At 45.4% G+C, this 19,569-nt stretch overlaps 1 protein-coding gene across 1 annotated transcript in view; it reads right to left on the bottom strand.

The window, feature by feature from the left end:
- Positions 1–514: 514 nt before the first annotated feature.
- CALB1 (calbindin 1) overlaps positions 515–19,569 on the bottom strand; it is a 75,797-nt gene continuing 56,742 nt past the window's right edge. Inside the window, exons 8-11 of the mRNA XM_083187088.1 lie at positions 9,962–10,001; positions 9,819–9,872; positions 3,589–3,660; positions 515–3,242 (exon numbers count right to left, since the gene is read on the bottom strand). Of these exons, the coding sequence (XP_083043214.1) occupies positions 3,129–3,242; positions 3,589–3,660; positions 9,819–9,872; positions 9,962–10,001 (280 nt within the window). The 3' untranslated portion in view covers positions 515–3,128. The remainder of the gene's footprint in view (positions 3,243–3,588; positions 3,661–9,818; positions 9,873–9,961; positions 10,002–19,569) is intronic.

Here is a 19,569-nt window from a genome sequence, read left to right as displayed (position 1 = left end):
TGGCTTTAGTCTGTGCAAGCCTTTTCTTACAGCACTTCAATAATGTCAGTTGCATTTTAAGCAAAGGTGACTAAGGGCAGGCATCCTAGAGCCCCTTCTAACCAGGGCTAAGCTACAGTAGATGTATCAGAGAGGGGTCATGTGATCTAAGCTTGCAGAGAGCGCAGGCACAGATACATTCTTACCCTATTCTTCACTTTACCCTGTCAAGGGTGTCCTCAGCAATTGCCCAATACACCTGTCCATGCATTCTGGTTATAAGGAATATCAAACCTTCTAAAGAGGACAGGTGGAGAGGTCACTCAGACTCAGAAGGGCACTTAGGTTTGGGTACATCAGCCCCCCCTCTAACATTCAATACATACAGAAAAGTTACATAGAGTATCTGCAGTGATAAAAAACCTGAGGCAAACAGAACATATCTAAGAATACGTATGCCTCTGTGTTATTTTTAATCCATAATGAATGTGTGATAAGCAGCAGAGACCCTGAAACACTGCACTTTGCAATGATATATAAAAGGGTAGCTTTAATTGCGTTACAAGCATATTCATTGGGGACTTGATTAGAATTTCCGCAAAACAGAGTGAAATTGACATGTACTATCCCAAGTGAAAATTCTTAGTACCAGTTGCATAATCTCTATTAAGGGCAGAATTCCATTAGCCACACAAAGTCACAGGGGAGAAAAAGTTGGTTAGCCTCCTGCTTTATCACCTGACGCTATGCAATTCCAGGCCTTTATTTCACCCGATCCCCTCTTTAACATCCGTTAACTTGTGTTAATGGGTGTTAATGCATGTTAATGGAAATTAACACACAAAATTAGGGAAAACGATTCCGCACACCTACTGTATTCGTTAACAGGGTCACAGCACCCGGTAGCACACTAAGTACCGGTGGATTTTCTTTCAAACAGAAAAAAAAATCCCTGATTAGCGCAACACTGACAGATGACTTTGGGGCTAAGCCTGCGGCTAATTTAATACCACCCTTAAATTGTACTGATAACATTATTTGTTAATTGCCTTCAAAATAGAGAGCAAAGCAAACTGGAGCAAAAGAAGAAAAAAAAATGGTAGAACCACATAAAAATAGTATTATCTATATTGTTCTCTAAGCAATTGGAATACAAGACAAGAAGTATATATCTTAGTTTATTTTTACGGCTCTCGTCAGCATTATTAATACTGTATATTGCATACAATAATAAAAGGTAGGTACTGTTTTGTTTTAAAATTCCATATATCTTTTAATAAAATGTACATTATTAGAATAGGCGGAGAGGTCTATGTCCTAAGCCTTGGAGATTGATATAGTGGATAGAGATAAAGATCGAACCAAGATCCAACCAACCAGCTTCTAACTGTGATTTTAAAAACATCCTTTCAGGCAATCAGCTCCTAATATCCATGGTACAGGATAGCACCTTATCTCTCTCCAAGTCTTAGTACATAGACACCTGATTTCTTAGAACTTAGAAGTCTCTAAAGGCCCCCATACATTAGTCAGATTTGGGCCAATTTCACCCAATTCTGACGCATCAGGCTGCCAAATCTGGCCAAATCTGATGTGCTTGTCACCCCATCAGGCCCAATGCGACTCGGACCCCCTCCAGGCGGTTGGGAACAGGATCGCATGTGATACATCGCATGCAATTCTGCTGCCCGGAAAGGTCCCGGCCGGCTCAAGGGGGATCAGATGGCCATAGTCTGCTGCGAGAAATCGCAGTAGTGTATGGCCACCTTTAAACAAAGCAAAAACAAGATGTTAACCAGGGTCTTATTACACTAAGATGACACAATGTCCTAATTCAGAAGTGGTTGGAGGTGTTATCGCTGCTGTTAAATTGGAACTTACCTGCAACTCCATCGGCTGGCTGCATGAACCATGGGTTCGCGCAAACCGGTTGACGCAGTTGCTACAAAGAAGCCAAGAAATTTCTGTCTTGCAGCAGAGATCTTGGCCTCGGCACTCCCCCAAAACGAAGGTCATCTACACCCCCTCCTTACCTCCAAACATCTGCAAACTGTCAGTCTGTGGACATCTCCAGCCATAGGGTGTCCAACAATATAGGAAACAAGTTGCACGCTCAAAGGGCCTTATTTTGGTTCATTCTTTCTGACAAAATCCTTCTTAGATGGGCAAAACCATGTGCACTGCGGGTGGGGCAGATGTAACTTGTGCAGAGAGAATTAGATTTGGGTGGGGTTTTACTTCAAAGTGAGATCTATATTGCAGTGTAAAAATAAAGCAGTCAGTATTTTCCCTGCACAGAAACAAAATTACTCACCCAAATCCAATTCTCTCTGCACATGTTACATCTGCCCCCCCTGCAGTGCACATGGTTTTGTCCATCTAAGAAGGATTTTGTCAGAAAGAATGAACCAAAATAAGGCCCAAAGTACTGATCATCTGTATTTTGCGCTACTGTATGTGCCTCAAATACAATGGGATTTGAATTAGGTAGTAGAAGAAGACATTCTGCTTTTAGAACCATTTCTGCTACATAATAAATCAGTGTAATGCCTCAGTTCTGCATGGGATAAGTACAACCTTTTATCCATTCTATTAAAAAAAAACATACCTTAAATGTATCATCTTGTACTTAAACAAAGGTGGATAAAATGGACAACATCCCCTATTTGCCTATGTTTAATCTTGAATAATCATACTAGCAGCTTTGCAACATCTTGTGATCAGCCTTATGGGTTTCGACTGATGGGGCACACTGGGCCTTGTAGTCCCAAAACAATATAAGAACCGCAGGTTGCCTCTGCTTTGAGGGATTGCTAACACAGATCTGTCATGTTTTCATGTAACCTGCTACTTGCAAATAAAAAATGTATGTTAACGCATAATTCCCCTTTATGTCTTTTCACAAATATACATTCCATCTCTAACAAAGACATTCTCTTATTTTTCTCTCTTTATAGTTACAAAAACTGTACATTACAAACAGTATAGAAACAAACCAAATTAAAAAGGAAAAAAAAAAAAAGTTGCAGCACATTCTGGCTAATTTTCTATATATGCAGTTAGATTTACAGATAAAAAAAGAACTGAGACTTTTTTTTTCTAGAGCCCATTGGATACAGTTAGTGGAAGATAGTTGTTTAGTGAGTTGTTTAGTTTTCATCGGCACAAAGAACTAGAGCCAGCTCCGTTCTGTACAGCTTTCCTCCATCCGATAAGGCCATGATGCTTTTCTTGTATGTTGGGATGCTGTTAATGTCTAGATCCTATTTAAGGAAAGATAAAATCTTGTAATCCAATTTTGGTACTCATGTGAACATCCCAATCTGCCCACAGATCAATGTTAACAATTAAAGTTTATTATCAAGGAAGCTTTTTTATTCATTGGTTTTTTATATGGTTTTTCTTTTGTGTGTGTGTTACAGTGCTATATTACTTTCTAAAAAACAACTCCAGAGCTGGATTTACATACTTACTATGACTCAGTAGACTTAATAGTTTTGCAACACTTACAGTTCTCTCTCTTTATCCTTCTTTATACATTAGCTAGATTTTTTTCAAATCTAATTTAAAACCAAATTATCCCTTCCAAAAATAAAGTCACAGATTTACCTTTTTATTCTTTTCGCAGAGATCTTTCAGCAGAGCATCCAATTCATTTTCATCTATATAGCCGCTGCCATCCTGCATGATAAATGGAAAGTGGTCACAGGAAAGAAGTGCATTTAATCAGGGCCGTCTTAACAGCAGTGTGGACCCCTGGGCAAAGCAATGCACTGGGGCCCTTACCCATTCTCCCCTCCTAGGGGTGGGGGGTGCTATCAGCAACAGCTTTGATGTCCCACGGGTGGCAGGGGTTGCTCTATCTTCCACTTAACATGTAGGACCTGGAGCAGTAACTTCTGCTAATTACTCCTTTACTGCACAGGTGGTGGGAGGGTGAACACTAAAGTGTGGAAGGGGGCACTGAGCTGAATGAAGGGTCCCTTGTAAATTACTTCCAGGGAGGTGTGGGGTGTTTTATCCGCAGGGGAGGGTTGGATAATGGAGTGGGCTTAATATTCCTCATTTTTCGGTGGAAGGGCAGCTTGTTTGACTGCAGATATCGCCAATATCTGGAAATAGATTTCGATTTCTTAGTATAACAACCTAGAGTCCCAACTTTCAGGAGGTGCTGGGGACTTGGGGATCAGAGATCAGGAGCCAGAGCAATCCATTGACAAAAATATAAAACTGTACACCAGACGTTTGGTGATGGAGCAGGGACCGGCTGCTTGAAGGCTGATATCTCTGGTTCTGGGCATGATAGAGACAAGCCGCTAGTGTCGACAGAAAGGGGAGAGTCCCTGCTTTTGGAATATACTCTCAGAAAAACTCTAAGTCAGAGAGAACCTGAGAAATATGACTAGGAATTGCAATTAACAGGTCGGATGTGGACTGCTGCTTTGAAGTTGGATATCTCCAGTTCCCCAGGGCCGATTTTCAAAATTCTGGTATCCCTGGAAAAAGGGGATCCTCAGCTATCAGGAGGGGGCCCATATACACCTGGGGCCCCTGGGCAAGTGCCCATTAAGCCCATACGAAAAGACGGCCCTGCATTTAATGTGCTCGGAGTCTCAGATTCATGCAAATGAGCTCAGTTAATACATTTTACTGACTAATTTCTTTCTATTTGAATTTTTTTGTGAACTCAGAAGTTTTATGGAATTGTCTAATTCCGTGAAGTCTGGACCTTTTGACCATCCTTGAGCTGATACTAGTATGAATCAGCACTGCATTATGCCCATCGTCATAACTATGGAGATTAATTATGGCTGACTAGTGGTAATGAAAGGAAACTGCAGTGAAACTAAGAAGCAATTTAATTTGCACAAATGCAAAAACTGTTGTCAAAAGCTTTATAAACAGATATCATTGCTACATATGTAGTCAGAGTTTTTGGCACTCTGAGTGAATTTGACCTAAATTAATACATTTGCATCCCAAGTGCTGTTGCCCATCTAACATCTGATGTTACTTCGATTTTACTTGTGTTTTTAATTTTTTTTTTTTTTTTTTTTTATGAAAAACAAATGATGCCTGAAGTAATAAAATAAATCTTTGTTTATAGTCAGGGTTATTTAGCCTGTACTATGGGATTAACTGATTTTAACACTTTGAGTGCCAACATCTCTGTGAGAGATGTGAAAAATATCTGACTAAAGACTAAAGACAGAGAGTGGAAGTCTTCTTGAGGGGGACAATGTAATAGCAGATCATATTAATAATTATTTTTGCTCAGAGAGTGAGAGGGGGGAGAGAGAGAGGGGAAGGGGCCACAGTTAAATTGCAAGTATAAATTAAGAAAAGAGGGGATGTGCCGGCGCTAGCTGCTTCAATAAGGTATACTCAACGGTTTATAAAAAGTAGACATTTATTTTTCACATTATATTATAGCTAACAATACATTTCTAAAAGAACATACAATGTATGCATACATAAAGAATAAAAAATATAAAATAAAATATAAGAATAATAGAGCCTGATAATCCACTTGTCTGGACCCCCCATCCATTCCAAAAAGTGACCAGTCTATCCATTCTCCCGACGACGAAATATTACTCCTCTAAAATCTGGGCCATATTCCTAATCCAGCTTAAAGGAGGACACTCGCCAAATAGGGAGGCTTGAGCCTTTGAAATTATAAGGCAAGGACATTCTGGAGTCACCTTCCCTGGACCAGCCATTGATTCAGGTGATATACAAAAAAGGATGGTAATATACCTAAATTACATCATTATGGAGTCCTAGACTTTTTCAATTGCCCAATAGCTCTTATAAGAAATTCCCACAGCACCCTTTTCTAATATTTTATTTTATATTTTTTATTCTTTATGTATGCATACATTGTATGTTCGGTACTTGTTTCCTAGCACGGCCACAATCGCGGGCATCGTGTACCTTAAAGTTAAGGTACACGATGCCTTCCTTTGAAATCAGGTCCATTTTGCCGGCAAAGGCAAAATCGGGGGCATCGCGTCGGTCGCGGCCATTAACATTGCCCCCGACACGACCGACGACGACCGACATGCCCGCGATTTTGCCATAGGCTTCAATGTTAAAATATTTTTTAACATTGAAATCGGGAGCATCGCGTCGGTCTTGTGCCATTATAATGGCACAAGATGAGATGGACTTGATTAAGTCCATCTCACATAGGAAACAATGTGAAATGGGCCAATATGACCCATTTCACATTGTATATGGCCCCGTCGTCACCCCACGATTGACGCCAACCCGAAGCGTGGCGAGCGCAGCGAGCCCGCGAGGGGCGGCGGTGCGCGTCCTCCGACCTTTTCATACCATTACTATCCACGTCGGCATGGAGTTGAGAATATAAAGTGTGGTGAGCGCAGCGAGCCACCGAGCCCGAAGCGTGGCGAGCGCAGCGAGCCCTGCGAGGGGACGCGTATACCTGTGAAGTGATACGCATCCCCTCGCGGGGTTTGCTGCGCTCGCCACGCTTCGGGCTCGGTGGCTCGCTGCGCTTGCCACACTTTATATTCTCAACTCCACGCCGACGTGGATAGTAGGGGTATGAAAAGGTCGGAGGATGCGCACCGCCGCTCCTCGCGGGCTCGCTGACCTCGCCACGCTTCGGGTTGGCGTCAATCGTGGGGTGGTGTTGAGGGGGTAAAATTGGGGGTCTGGGGAATATTTTACATTGAAGCCAATGTAAAATAGGGTCCCAGGGACCCTATTCACATTTCATTCAATGTAAAAATCGCGTCGATCGCATCGCATGCGATTTGGTCGCATCCGATGCGACCGACGAAATTTTTCCGACACGACCACCCCGATGCAAATCGGGGTGGCCGTGCTAGGAAACAAGTACCGTATGTTCTTTTGCAAATGTATTGTTAGCTATAATATAATGTGAAAAATAAATTTCTACTTTTTCTAAACCGTTGAGTATACCTTATTGAAGCAGCTAGCGCCGGCACATCCCCTTTTTTCTTAATTTATATTTTTGTTGGGCCCGACAACCCAGTGCCGGCCGCTATTGATAGCGCACCACTCAAACTTCTTTTTTCTCTAAATTGCAAGTATAGTCAGAAAAATGAGGGAGAAATAAGTACATTTACAGAGGAGAAAGTCCTAAAAGAACTCTCAAAACTGAAAGTGGATAAATCAATGGGGCCAGATGGGATACATTCAAGGATACTAAAAGAGCTTAAAGGGGAGCTGGTAAAACCATTATCGGAATTATTCAACCAGTCACTAGCTACTGGAGTAATCCCATTGGACTGGAAAGAAGCAAATGTAGTCCCACTGCACAAAAGTAGAAGCAAGGAAGAGGTGAGCAACTATCGACCAGTGAGCCTTACATCAGTGGTAGGGAAATTGATGGAAACACTCTTAAAACAAAGAGTTGCAGAATATCTCAAAACCAGCAATTTACAGAATCCGAAACAGCATGGGTTTACTGGGGAAAGATCATGTCAAACAAATCTTATTGACTTTTTTGACTGGGTGACTAAAGTAATAGATAAGGTGGTAAGGCTTTTGACATTGCCCTACATCGCAGACTGTTAAATAAACTTGAAAGCTTGGGTTTCTTAGATGGTTGAATGGATAGGATCTTGGTTGCAGGACAGAAAACAGCGAGTTGTAGTAAATGGAGTACAGTCAAAGGAGGGAAAGGTTACAAGTGGAGTACCCCAGGGATCTGTACTTGGACCAGTACTTTTAAATATCTTTATTGGTGATATTGCAAATGGAATTGAGGGTAAAATGTGCCTTTTTGCAGATGACACAAAGGTATGCAACAGGGTAGACACACCAAGAGGGGTAAAACAAATGATTGATGATCTAGGTAGATTAGAGGAATGGTCAAGAGCATGGCAACTACAGTTTAATGCCAGAAAATGCAAAATCATGCTCTTAGGTCTCAAAAATCCAAAGACAGTATAAATGGCCCTATAATGGAAACTACTGAGGAGGAAAGGGATCTAGGTGTCACTTTTTCAGGGGACTTAAAGGCAGGTAGGCAATGTAACAAAGCAATGAAGAAGACAAGTCAGATGCTTGGTTGCATAGGGAGAGGTATCAGCAGTAGAAAAGTAATAATGCCACTGTATAGGTCATTGGTACGACCTCGCCTAGAGTACTGTGTTCAGTTCTGGAGGACATATCTTCAGAAGGATATAAATACATTAGAGAGTGTACAAAGAAGGGCAACTAAAATGGTGCAAAACAAAACGTACCAGGAAAGACTAAAAGATCTTAATATGTATACTTTAGAGCAGAGATGGGAAAGGGGGGACATGATAAAAACTTTCAAATATATCAAGGGTTTTAACAAGGTACAGGTGGGAGACATTCTTCACAGGAAGAGGAGCAACAGAACACGAGGACATGCACTGACACTAGAGGGAGGAAGATTCAGGGGAAATTTGAGGAAGAATTACTTCACAGAAAGAGTAGTAGATAAGTGGAATAGCCTCCCATCAGAGGTAGTAGAGGTAAATACAGTAGAGCAATTTAAACATACTTGGGATAGGCATATTGATATCCTTACAAAGAAATAAGGATCAAATATGGTTTGAGGTAAAATGTTTAAAAAAGGGGCAAACTAGATGTTTCTTATCTGTCATCAAATTCTATGTTTCTATCTGCTAAAAAGGCCAGCGTCGCTCACATTTGTTATATACATTCAAATAAAAATTGTAAAAAAAGATTATATTCCTATGTAAGTAGGGATGGCCATCATTGCAGTTGCCATCGATGGCAATTCTGCAACTGGCCATCGATAGTGCTTAACTATGCAATGGCTGACCATCGATCTTTTTACATATCGATGGCCAGCTATTTTGTTTGATTGATTGGCCTGTGGTCTAATCAAAACACGGGGGCGGGGCTTCGCGGGTGTCAGGGGCGGAGCTATGCTCCGTGTTCCGGCACTTTAAAAAAAAAAAGAAAAGCATAACATCATTTTGCTGTTCCATCGATGGAGGGAAACCATCTGGTTCTCCCCCATCGATGGCAAAAGTATTCGACATCGGCCATGAACTATCGATGATTTCAAATCATCGATGGTCAATGGCCATCCCTATATGTAAGATAAACATTGTCGGTCATGATGAGAACTAAAATGTGTTTGTTTGGTTATTTTCACACCTATTATGACAAATTCACTTGGCCCTCAAAGGGTTAATGATATAGTAATAAGGAGAGATAGTAATCAGAGAGACAGAGTGGGGTAGTTGCCCATAGCAACCAAGTTCTCACCCACTGCTGTAATGCCAGCACATTTCGCTCTGAAGTCTTGTTATGCTGCTGTTTATTATTCTTACATAAATTTACACCCAGTGGTGTGGAGAACCCAAACTAGCCTCTACTGCTCCTCAAGACTTCTTGCAATACAAATGAAAAGTGCTACAGATACTGTAAGGAATAATGAATTCCCAATAAAATGAAGCTGTTCACAGTGGTGTATTTATAATGGGTGCAATGTGAACATGGGCCCTGAGTCCCAGGGGGCCCACACCGCACCCATTTTTTTTATTTTTACCCCTACTCATCCTGCGATGAAGGCAGCAGCGCTGCCGGAATCCCCCAAGAATGGCCGCAGTGCCATTTTCCAGAGTTCTGAGCATGCGCTGTAGAGTCTGAGCCCTCTAGAGCTCAGGCTCTACTCCAGTGTGCAGTGTGCAATATGCAGTGTGCAGTGCTGCGGCTGGGAGAGAGCAGGGGGCCTGATCGGAGGAGGCTGCACACAGGCCTCCTCCTTTGTGGCCCCTGGCTCTACATACTGTAATGAATGAAAGGTAAAGCTTTATAGATACAAATAATACACATACCTTGTCATATAATTCAAAGGCCTGGTTAAATTCTTTGCCACACATCTTGACTCCCTAAAAGATTAACAGCAATAGTAAAACTAAATATTGCAGCCATTAGACTGTAGTGAAATAATATGGACGGTAAGAAATGCGGCTCCTACCTGGAATTTAAGAAGAAAGTTTTCTTGCACCGGCAGTAATCTTTGGGAGAAGAAGAGAGGCAATGTTATCTAGTGCACCAACTGCAACCAATACAATGGGTCTCATTCAGAGTCACCCAAATCCCTGTGCACTCATAAAAAGGAAAGCACACAGAATTTGAAATTAATTTACTCATTCTTTAAATGTCCATCCTTGGCAGACACTTCTTCCATCTTTCCATGACATAGGGCGTTTGTAGGTGGAGGATCTGGGCAGTGACAGTGCAATCACATAGAAGCACCATGACTTGGGGGTATTTATCTAACGTTCTGCGCAATTCTGAAGAGTGCATATGGGGAAGGGAATCCTGTTCCTGCCACATCTCTTGCACCTTGCCTGGGGCTGATGCAGGTGCAGATAATAATATGATGGTACACCTGAATCCCCTGCATTGGCATTAGCCTAACAGCAGGACATCTGGCTTCCGTTGCTGTCGGAAACTAAACGGAATCTTTGTGAGCGACTCATCCGCAGGGTGAGATCATTTCTGTAACATCCATGATTAAAAAAATAAAAACCTTTCAAAGTAAAAATTTAACCAAAAGAGACGAATATATACAATTCTAAATAGTTAATTTGGTTCCATTTCAGGAGTCTGTGTAAGTTAAAAACAAACATTTAAAACTGACTAAATAGGTGGAAGTAGACAACTAAGTTCATGTATATATATGCTATATGTCATAACCACAAAGACCATGGGGAAATGTAATAGGATGAGAGATTCAGAAAGTGAGAGATTTGATAAGAAATCTCCTGGGTTTTTTTAAAGCGGCAATCATTTACACTACAAAACCAGTTTGATTTTGAAGTTTAATGATTGGCGCTTTAAAAAAACTGGAGATTTCTTACCAAATCACTTTCTGAATCTCTCATCCTATTACATTTCACCCCAAGGGATTTAATAAAAGTGCACAATATTTTGTGGTAAAGGGCAACGGAATGACTGCATAGGCATGCAGTGTATTAAACATGCTGAGGCAGGGGTGGACTTAGGAAAGCATGTGACTCGGAGGTAGCCAATAGGGCCTTAGGGATTGGCAGGTTAGCTGGGTCATTAGGAGTTGAAAGGGGAGGAGTCGGCCTCTCTTCCCAGGAAAATTGAGGTGAGTGGATGTGTGTCTGCTGTCTGCTTACCTGAGTAAATCCTGTGTGGTTGTGGTGAGAATTGTGAGGTAAAATTCGCAGGAGTGTGTGTGATTTTTGTCTGCTGCCATGCCCAGGTCAGCTCCCCAGCGTCCCAGGCGTGCTGCAAGGCGGCCAGCCCGCTTTGTTAATGAGGAAATGGCGGGCCCTGCTGACGGCGAAGCGGCGGTTGTTGCTGGCTCTGCTGCTACCGCCTCTGGCCCTGTTCGTGGCCGGGCGGCGGTCGCTGGTCCTGGAAGGAGGGCAGCGGCTGTCTCCTCGGCTGCGGGAGGTCGGGGGAGAGGTCGCGGTACAGCCGCGTCACGCGGCGGGCGCGCTGGCATAGGAGGCGCCCGTCGCGATACTGTAGCGTTTGCCGCAGCTGCGGTTGGCGCAGGTCCTGCTTTAAGCACACGGCGGCCATTAGCATCAGCTCAGCGGAGTGGTGCTGGGCGCAATGTAATGGCGGCTAGGCCGGCGGGCGCACGGGGGCGGGGTGGCGCTGGTAGTAGGGCTGCTGGGTTAGGGAGAGATGCTGTAAGGCAGGGACAGGCACAAGCGGAGACTGTCATGGCGGCTGGGTCTGCTCCTGACCCTGAAACCCCTGGGTACGGTTACAGGCCTTCCTGGGAGAGACAGGTGCCTGATTCTTTCAGTGGGGGCAGAGCTCCTAGAGCAGCGGGCCAGGGTAGGGGCAGGGGGAGGGCATCAAACCGCGGTGGTCGCCATGGGGCTGATTCAGCTGCTGAGGTGGCTAGCGGTGATGCTCCCTCTGCGTCCTTCGACCCTGCTTTGCTGTCGGCGGCTCTGTCCTCTATGGCGGGTGCACTGGCTCCCTTGCTGGAGGGCGGGCCTGAAAGGGGTAGGGGATCTGGTAACAGCGGGCAGGGAGCGTTTGAGCCCATACCTGGCTGCGCTGAGTTTGTGAGAGCGTTTGGGGGTGTGAATACTCCTGTGGTTGATGAGGGTGGCCTTGATGATGCCATTCCTGGCCCGTCACGCAGTCTGCCAAAGCGCAATAGGCGCTCGCGGTCCCCCAGGCCCCCTTCTTCTGTGCACACAGGTGGCGTTGCTGCTGGTGGAAAGCAAAGGAAGAGAGTGGAGACGGTCGACTTGGTGGACACAGATGTCGACGACGATGATGATGATGACACATGGGAGGAGCAGCCTGGGACTTCAGGTGAGGATTCATCTGATGGCGAGAAGGGGTCACACGCGGGCTCTTCATCCGGGGGTTCCCATTCTTCGCACTACTCCTCCTCTTCTTCTTCTTCCTCCCCGGGGGGCTCTGATGAGGGTAGTGCATCAAAGGCCCGTAAGAGGGCTGCTAAGTATGCAAAAAAGGAGGCTGGAAAACGAGCTAAAGGTGACAAGCGCAAGCGTCTGGCTTCAATTTCCAGGAGAGAGAGGAAACGCAGGAACCTACCTAGTGTGGTTCATTGTGACTATACTAAGGTTCTCCGGGGCCTTCGCGAAAGCTACAGGAAGAAAATTCAGAAGGGTGACTTTGTTGATTTATTTAGCTTAACGGATGAAGCCAAAAAAGCCCATAAGGCTGCGAAAGCAAAAGGGGGAATAGGTTCGGACACTTTTAGATCCTATGATAATTGGCTGTCTGGGTTTTGTGTATTTGCCACATGCTATTTGGAGGATAGGCCCGACGAGCATATGAATATCATTCGCTATATTCATATGGTCCATGATATGTACAGAAGGTACGGGGGGGTAGCATGGAGGAAGTACGATGAGCAGTTTAGGCGCAAGCAGGACTGCTTACACATAATAGATTTTGGCTGCAAGGACGTTGAGGTCTGGATGGAGGTGACCAGGGTTCAAATGGAGGCTGCGGAGAGCGTTCGCCCTCCTACAGCTGCGGCCCCTCCGAGCCATGCACCTCAGAGGGCTATCTCGGAGGGCCCAGTGGCTAGGCGTGTCCCACCCGGGGGTAGGTCATTTGCGCCTGGGGCTGCTAGAGGGAAGTGTTTCGCTTTCAATAACTCCTTCTGTAACATGGGGCAGCGCTGCCGTTACAAACACATTTGTATAACTTGCTCTGGTAATCACCCTTCATCCAGCTGCTTTCGAGGGGGCCGCCCCGCCAGAGGGGCGGGCACAGCAGCTACCAATAGGCCCCCCTCCACAGGTTCTACTCGGTAGGGCTTTAACACCAGTTTGTGCCGAGGCTATGTCTCCATGGCTTCATAGTTACCCAGACAGGGAAGCCGCAATGTTTTTGTTTAAAGGTTTTTCTGAGGGTTTTAGTTTACCAGTTAAAGGTGAAGTAAAAGGCGGGACTTTTAGGAACTTGCAATCTGCAAGATCCCTGGCGTCAGTATTAAGAGAGAAGGTCCTTAAAGAGGTGCATCTAGGTCGCATGGCTGGCCCCTTTTTGGCCCCTCCTATAGCTGACATGATCATTTCACCTGTCGGGGTGGTGCCAAAGAAGGATCCGGGGAAGTTCAGGTTAATCCAGCACCTGTCCTATCCAGCTGGATCGTCAGTTAACGACGCCATTCCTTTTGAATGCTGCTCGGTAACTTACCAGTCCTTTGATGATGCACTCGCGATGGTCCGTTCCTTTGGGCCGGGAGCCCTTATGGCAAAGATCGACATAGAATCGGCATTCCGCCTTTTGCCGTTGCATCCCAATGCTTTTAGGTACATGGGCTTCCGCATGGGGGACGAGTACTTCATTGACAAGTGTTTGCCGATGGGGTGCTCCGTTTCCTGTGCATTCTTTGAGAGGTTCAGTACCTTTTTGCATTGGTGCGTGGAGAGGTCCTCGGGATTGAGCGGGATCGCTCACTATCTCGACGACTTTCTCTGCGTGGGGCCTGCAGGATCGGATCAGTGCGAGTGCATCCTTTACAGCATAAGGGACATCTTTGCTAAGTTTGGGGTACCCATTGCAGAAGAAAAGACCGAAGGGCCCACGACCTGCTTGTCTTTCCTGGGGATCCAGATTGATACTAAGGCAGGTTGTTGTTGTTTACCTCGGGACAAGGTGGAGAAGCTGAGTCAGGCCATTGACCTGTGCAGGGGGGCTCGCAAGGTTACATTGCGTCAGGCACAATCCCTGCTAGGACAGCTTAACTTTGCTTGCAGAGTTATTCCGATGGGGCGGTTGTTTTGTCGCAAGCTGGAGCGTTCCACTGCTGGGGTTAAAAGAGCACACCATTTTGTGCGCCTGTCAATGGAAATCAGGCGTGACCTTGTCATTTGGTCCTCGTTTTTAGAGGATTTCAATGGCATTCGCATTTGGTTGGCTCCGGTTGTGGATAGCTCCAGATTGCAACTTTTCACTGATGCTGCGGGTTCCACTGGCTTCGGGTGCTATCTAGGCGGGAGCTGGTGCGCAGAAGCCTGGCCTGAGGATTGGAGGAAGGAGGGCCTGACCAGGGATATGCTCCTTCTTGAGCTTTTTCCGATCATGGTAGCAGTTGAGATCTGGGGTTCTCGCTTGGCGAATCGCAGTGTACTTTTCTGGTGTGACAATTTCAGCGTTGTCCACGCAATTAATAACCAGAAGGCTAAATCTATCCTGGTTTTGCGGGTGCTGGGACAGCTGTCATTGCAGTGTTTGCGGTTTAACATCTTATTTAAAGCAAAGCATGTGCCCGGCACACAGAATGAGGTTGCTGATGCGCTTTCCAGATTTCAGTGGGAGCGTTTCAGGAAGATTGCTCCTGGGTCTGATGCTGTTGGTGTTTCGTGCCCTCTTTATGTTTGGCAGGTCATCAGGCCGGACTGGAGGGGCTAGCCGAGCTGTCGGTAGCGCCAGCTACGCTTGGGAAGTACCGCCAGGCTTGGTCGGAATGGAAAGCTTTCTCTGGAGGGTCTGCGCAGCCAGGTAGGCGAGGGCAGAAACTTCTGCTATCTTTCCTCTGGAAACTTTACAACTCAGGCAAATCCAGGGCGGTAGCAGTTAGTTACTTGGCAGGTATAGCGTTCTTTGCGCAGCTAAAAGGGTTCCCTGACTTCACCAAAGGATTTCTAATACGAAAAGCTATGAAAGGCTGGCTGCGTAAATCCCCAGTGGCCCCTGATAGCAGGCGTCCCATTGACGCTTCAGTCCTCCCTTCTGTTTTAGATAAGGTAGTTTGCTACGCTGAGTCCGCGTATGAGACTTTGTTGTTTCGTTTGGCTTTTTCAGTAGCATTTCACGGGGCGTTTAGAGTCCTTGAGTTGGTTGCCCCTTCTAAACATAGGGATTCTTGTTTAATGGTATCAGACGTGCGGTTGGACGAGCAGGCGCTTTGGTGCAGGATCTGTCGCTCAAAAACAGATCAGTTAGGTAAAGGAACGTGGGTGTCAATGCCTTCTGTGTTGCCAGTATCTATCTGCCCAGTAGCCTTGGCAGGGCAGTATGCGCTTGTGAGGCCAGATTCTGATGGGTCGTGGCTGTTGCACTATGATGGTCTACCTTTGACCAGGTACCAATTTTGCTGGATGATGAGGCGTTGTTTGGAAGGCCTGGGATTGGCACCAGGGGACTTTGGCACCCACTCCTTTAGAATAGGCGCAGCGACGTCAGCGGCTAGGGCTGGGTGGCCGGATAGGGATATTAAAGCCTTGGGTAGATGGCGCTCAGCAAGCTTTAGAAAGTACATTCGTCCGCATTTATTGCCCTGCTAGTCTGTGTGTGTTTGGTTTCCAGTCGTTTGGTTGTATTCCTATGTTACCCCAGCCCGCCTGTTTCCTACTCGGGGATTAGCTACGCTCTGTTGTTGGGCCAGCGTCCGGAGTTTTCACGCTTTTTTGCCTGACCTGACGGACTGAATTCGGCTTATTAATTCGGCTAATCTGGCTTTTAATTAAGAGTCCCTCAGCAGGTTCAGACGTTTTTCCTCCGGCCGAGTAATCCCTTTCTTTCCGATACCCTTCCACTACCTTTCCCTCCCTTTGTGAGTTTTCTTACCTACTGTGTCTAGGAGTGGCTTCAATTGTGATTGAACCAGTGCTACCGCACCAAATTTGTGCACAAAAAAATTTTCTTTTTGGCAGATCCTCCCGTAAAATGTACATTCCTGTCATCATTAAGAAATCATACTAATCCCTCATATTTAATTTTTCCTTAGGTGTGGGCCTCGATTGCATCAAGGTGTGGGTTGTAGGCCACTCATTTGTCTATTGGGCGGGTAGGCTGGTAGCCTCAGGTGAAGGTCCAGTTGTGGCAGGTTGCCAGCGTGTGCGTTGGCTTGGAGTGAGGGGAATGTCCTGGCGCGAGCTAAGGGCTTTTCTCATGGTGAAGGTAAAGAGCTATGGGCTGCCAGAAGTTTTAGTACTTCATTTGGGCGGCAATGATATGGGAAAAATGGCGCAACTGGAGTTACGGGCCCTGATCCTGGGTGATCTGGCCGCTATTAAGGCTGCATGGCCTGCTTGCACCTTGGTATGGTCATTCATAGTTCCCCGCCTGTGTTGGAGAGGTGCCAGGGACTGTCGGGCAATTGACGAGGCCAGGAAAAAGCTGAACTCGGCTGTGGCTCGTTGGGTTCTGCAAGCTGGGGGTGCGGTGGTACCTCATGAGAGGATTAGGTTCAGGTACCACCAACTATATCGTCCTGATGGGATACATCTTGTCAGGGCTGGTTTGTGGATTTTTGTGGAGGATCTGCTGACCGTGATAGCTTCGGTGTTATAATATGGTGGCGGGGCGGGGTCTCCGGGACCGGAGCCCCGCTTTGGCGGGAAAGAACGGCAAGTTCATAGATTTTAGATTATTTCTTAAGTTTTGTTAGTTGCGGAGTTAGCTGGTTTTCGGTGCGCTCGCCTCTCATTGGCTTAGGCCTTTCGCTGGATTACCCGCCCGGGGACTGCGAACCCACCCGGATGGGTGGGTAGTCAATGTTGTGGGTTGAGTGGATACCGTTTTTCTGGGTTAGGCTGATTTCCGCTAGTTAGTTTGGGGGGTGGAGCTTAACAATTTTAGCCGTTCTTTCTGGCCACCATAAAATAACCAATAAAATTAAACAAACTTCAAATTAGCTTAAAGATTAAATAAACTCAGCTAACATTCATCTGCCAATCTATGTCTCCGAGTCTTTATTTTTAGATAAGTTTATGTAGAAGTGTAAGCGAATATGTACATGCTAGAGGTCACACATCTGCTGATAGCATGTTTAGGGCAACGGAATGACTGCATAGGCATGCAGTGTATTAAACATGCTGAGGCAGGGGTGGACTTAGGAAAGCATGTGACTCGGAGGTAGCCAATAGGGCCTTAGGGATTGGCAGGTTAGCTGGGTCATTAGGAGTTGAAAGGGGAGGAGTCGGCCTCTCTTCCCAGGAAAATTCCCGCCCTCCCTCCCTATTTAGTTTGGTTTCTGGGGGGTGGGTGTTGGGTGTTAATCGCGTTAGCTGAGCTGCGGGAAAGAACGGCAAGTTCATAGATTTTAGATTATTTCTTAAGTTTTGTTAATTGCGGAGTTAGCTGGTTTTCGGTGCGCTCGCCTCTCATTGGCTTAGGCCTTTCGCTGGATTACCCGCCCGGGGACTGCGAACCCACCCGGATGGGTGGGTAGTCAATGTTGTGGGTTGAGTGGATACCGTTATTCTGGGTTAGGCTGATTTCCGCTAGTTAGTTTGGGGGGTGGAGCTTAACAATTTTAGCCGTTCTTTCTGGCCACCATAAAATAACCAATAAAATTAAACAAACTTCAAATTAGCTTAAAGATTAAATAAACTCAGCTAACATTCATCTGCCAATCTATGTCTCCGAGTCTTTATTTTTAGATAAGTTTATGTAGAAGTGTAAGCGAATATGTACATGCTAGAGGTCACACATCTGCTGATAGCATGTTTGGAGCTTACATCAAATATTAATACAAATGAAAAGCAAAATCTCTTGTTACCCTACAACGGGGGATTTATCAAAGTTTGGAAACCGTTTTGCATTAGATAAAATGGAGTAAAATAAAAATGCAGATATATCAATTCTTGGGGAGAGATACAGTGGAAAGAGGTAAAGTACCAACCAATCAGCTGCTAAGTGTATCAATCACTGGAGAGAGATAAAAAGTACCACCCATTCTGTAATTGTCCAGGCTGTTTGAAAAACGTCAGTAAGGAGCTAATTGATTGGTACTTTACCTCTCTCTTCTAGGCTTGATACATCTTGCTCACAGCCTGTAAACTGACAAAAGATAATTGTTTGGTATGTTATCTTTATTACACTTTAGCTCTCTACAAAGATTGATATATCTCCCCTAAACAACTAGCCAAACAACACCTATCATTTAAAGGCCATGTTTGAAAATGACAGGAGCTTATTAGTTGGTACTTCTGTCTGTACTTTGTCGCTCACCAGTGGCGTAACTATGAATTGGGCGCCCCCCCGCCGTTAATGGGGTGCGCCCCCCGCCGCACCCCCCGCCCGCAGCCTTACCTGTCTTGCTGGTCCCGTCCCGGCTCCCTTGCTTTCTTCATTCTTCTGCTAGTGAGATGGACCAACACAAAATGTCCGCCCCCATACAGCAGACAGTTTCAGAGAACTGTCTGCTATATGGGGCGGACATTTTATTGTGGTCCGTCTCACTAGCAGAAGAATGAAGCCAGCAAGGGAGCCGGGATGGGACCAGTGAAGTCAGGTAAGGCAGCGGGCGGCGGATGGGCGGGCGGCAGATGGGCGGACAGGAGGGGGCTAACTATAGCACCACAGCCCCCCGGCGCCCACACATGCACAGCGCCCCTCTATGAGGTGGAGTACTGCCAGTGGCCACTAGAAGCCACTCAATGGACAAAATGACTTCTCTATGTGCTAAAAGATTTTTGCAGGACACTGATGTTTCTAACCTTGTTGGATATGGAGAGAGGGAGCTGTGAAGACAGAGATTGGAGGTAGAAGCAGATAGGGACTGGGGGTGGGGTGAAGAGCTTGTGGGATAAAAACTTACAGTTCAACGTAAAAGTAAAAACTGTCACAGCTCAAAGTGAAAGTACATGGCAGAAGCCGTCTTTGTAATGGGCTTTTAACTAGTGTCCTCCACGGACTGACAGCTGGTTCCATGGCTGGAATATTTATTCTCCACCAGTCATGTGCAACGCCTCTGTATTAGCGTACAGCACAATAATATTATGCAGTGTATTTGTATAGTGTTATCTGTAAAGCAATTCAATTGTTCAATTCAGTAACATTGAAGGTGGCATTTATGTCCTGTCCTGTTTCTATTCATAAAGCACAACAAAGGGAGTTTTAATAGGATGTATCAGTGCTGATATTTGCTAATCCATTAATGGTTACCTTTGACAATGATGTATTAATGCGTTTCAATTACCATGTAGTTGGTTGTGTACATACATTGAGATTTTCTTTAGATGGAAATAATGGGTGAGATTTAATAGGATGAGAGATTCAGAAAGTGAGAGATTTGGTGAGAAATCCAGTTTGATTTTGCAGTGTAAATGATTGCCGCTTTAAAAAATCCTGGAGATTTCTCACCAAATC

The sequence above is a fragment of the Crinia signifera genome, chromosome 5, assembly GCF_055691185.1.
Source record: "Crinia signifera chromosome 5, ASM5569118v1, whole genome shotgun sequence".
NCBI classification, from domain to species: Eukaryota; Metazoa; Chordata; class Amphibia; order Anura; family Myobatrachidae; genus Crinia; species Crinia signifera.
This window is presented reverse-complemented; position numbering and strand designations above follow the sequence as displayed.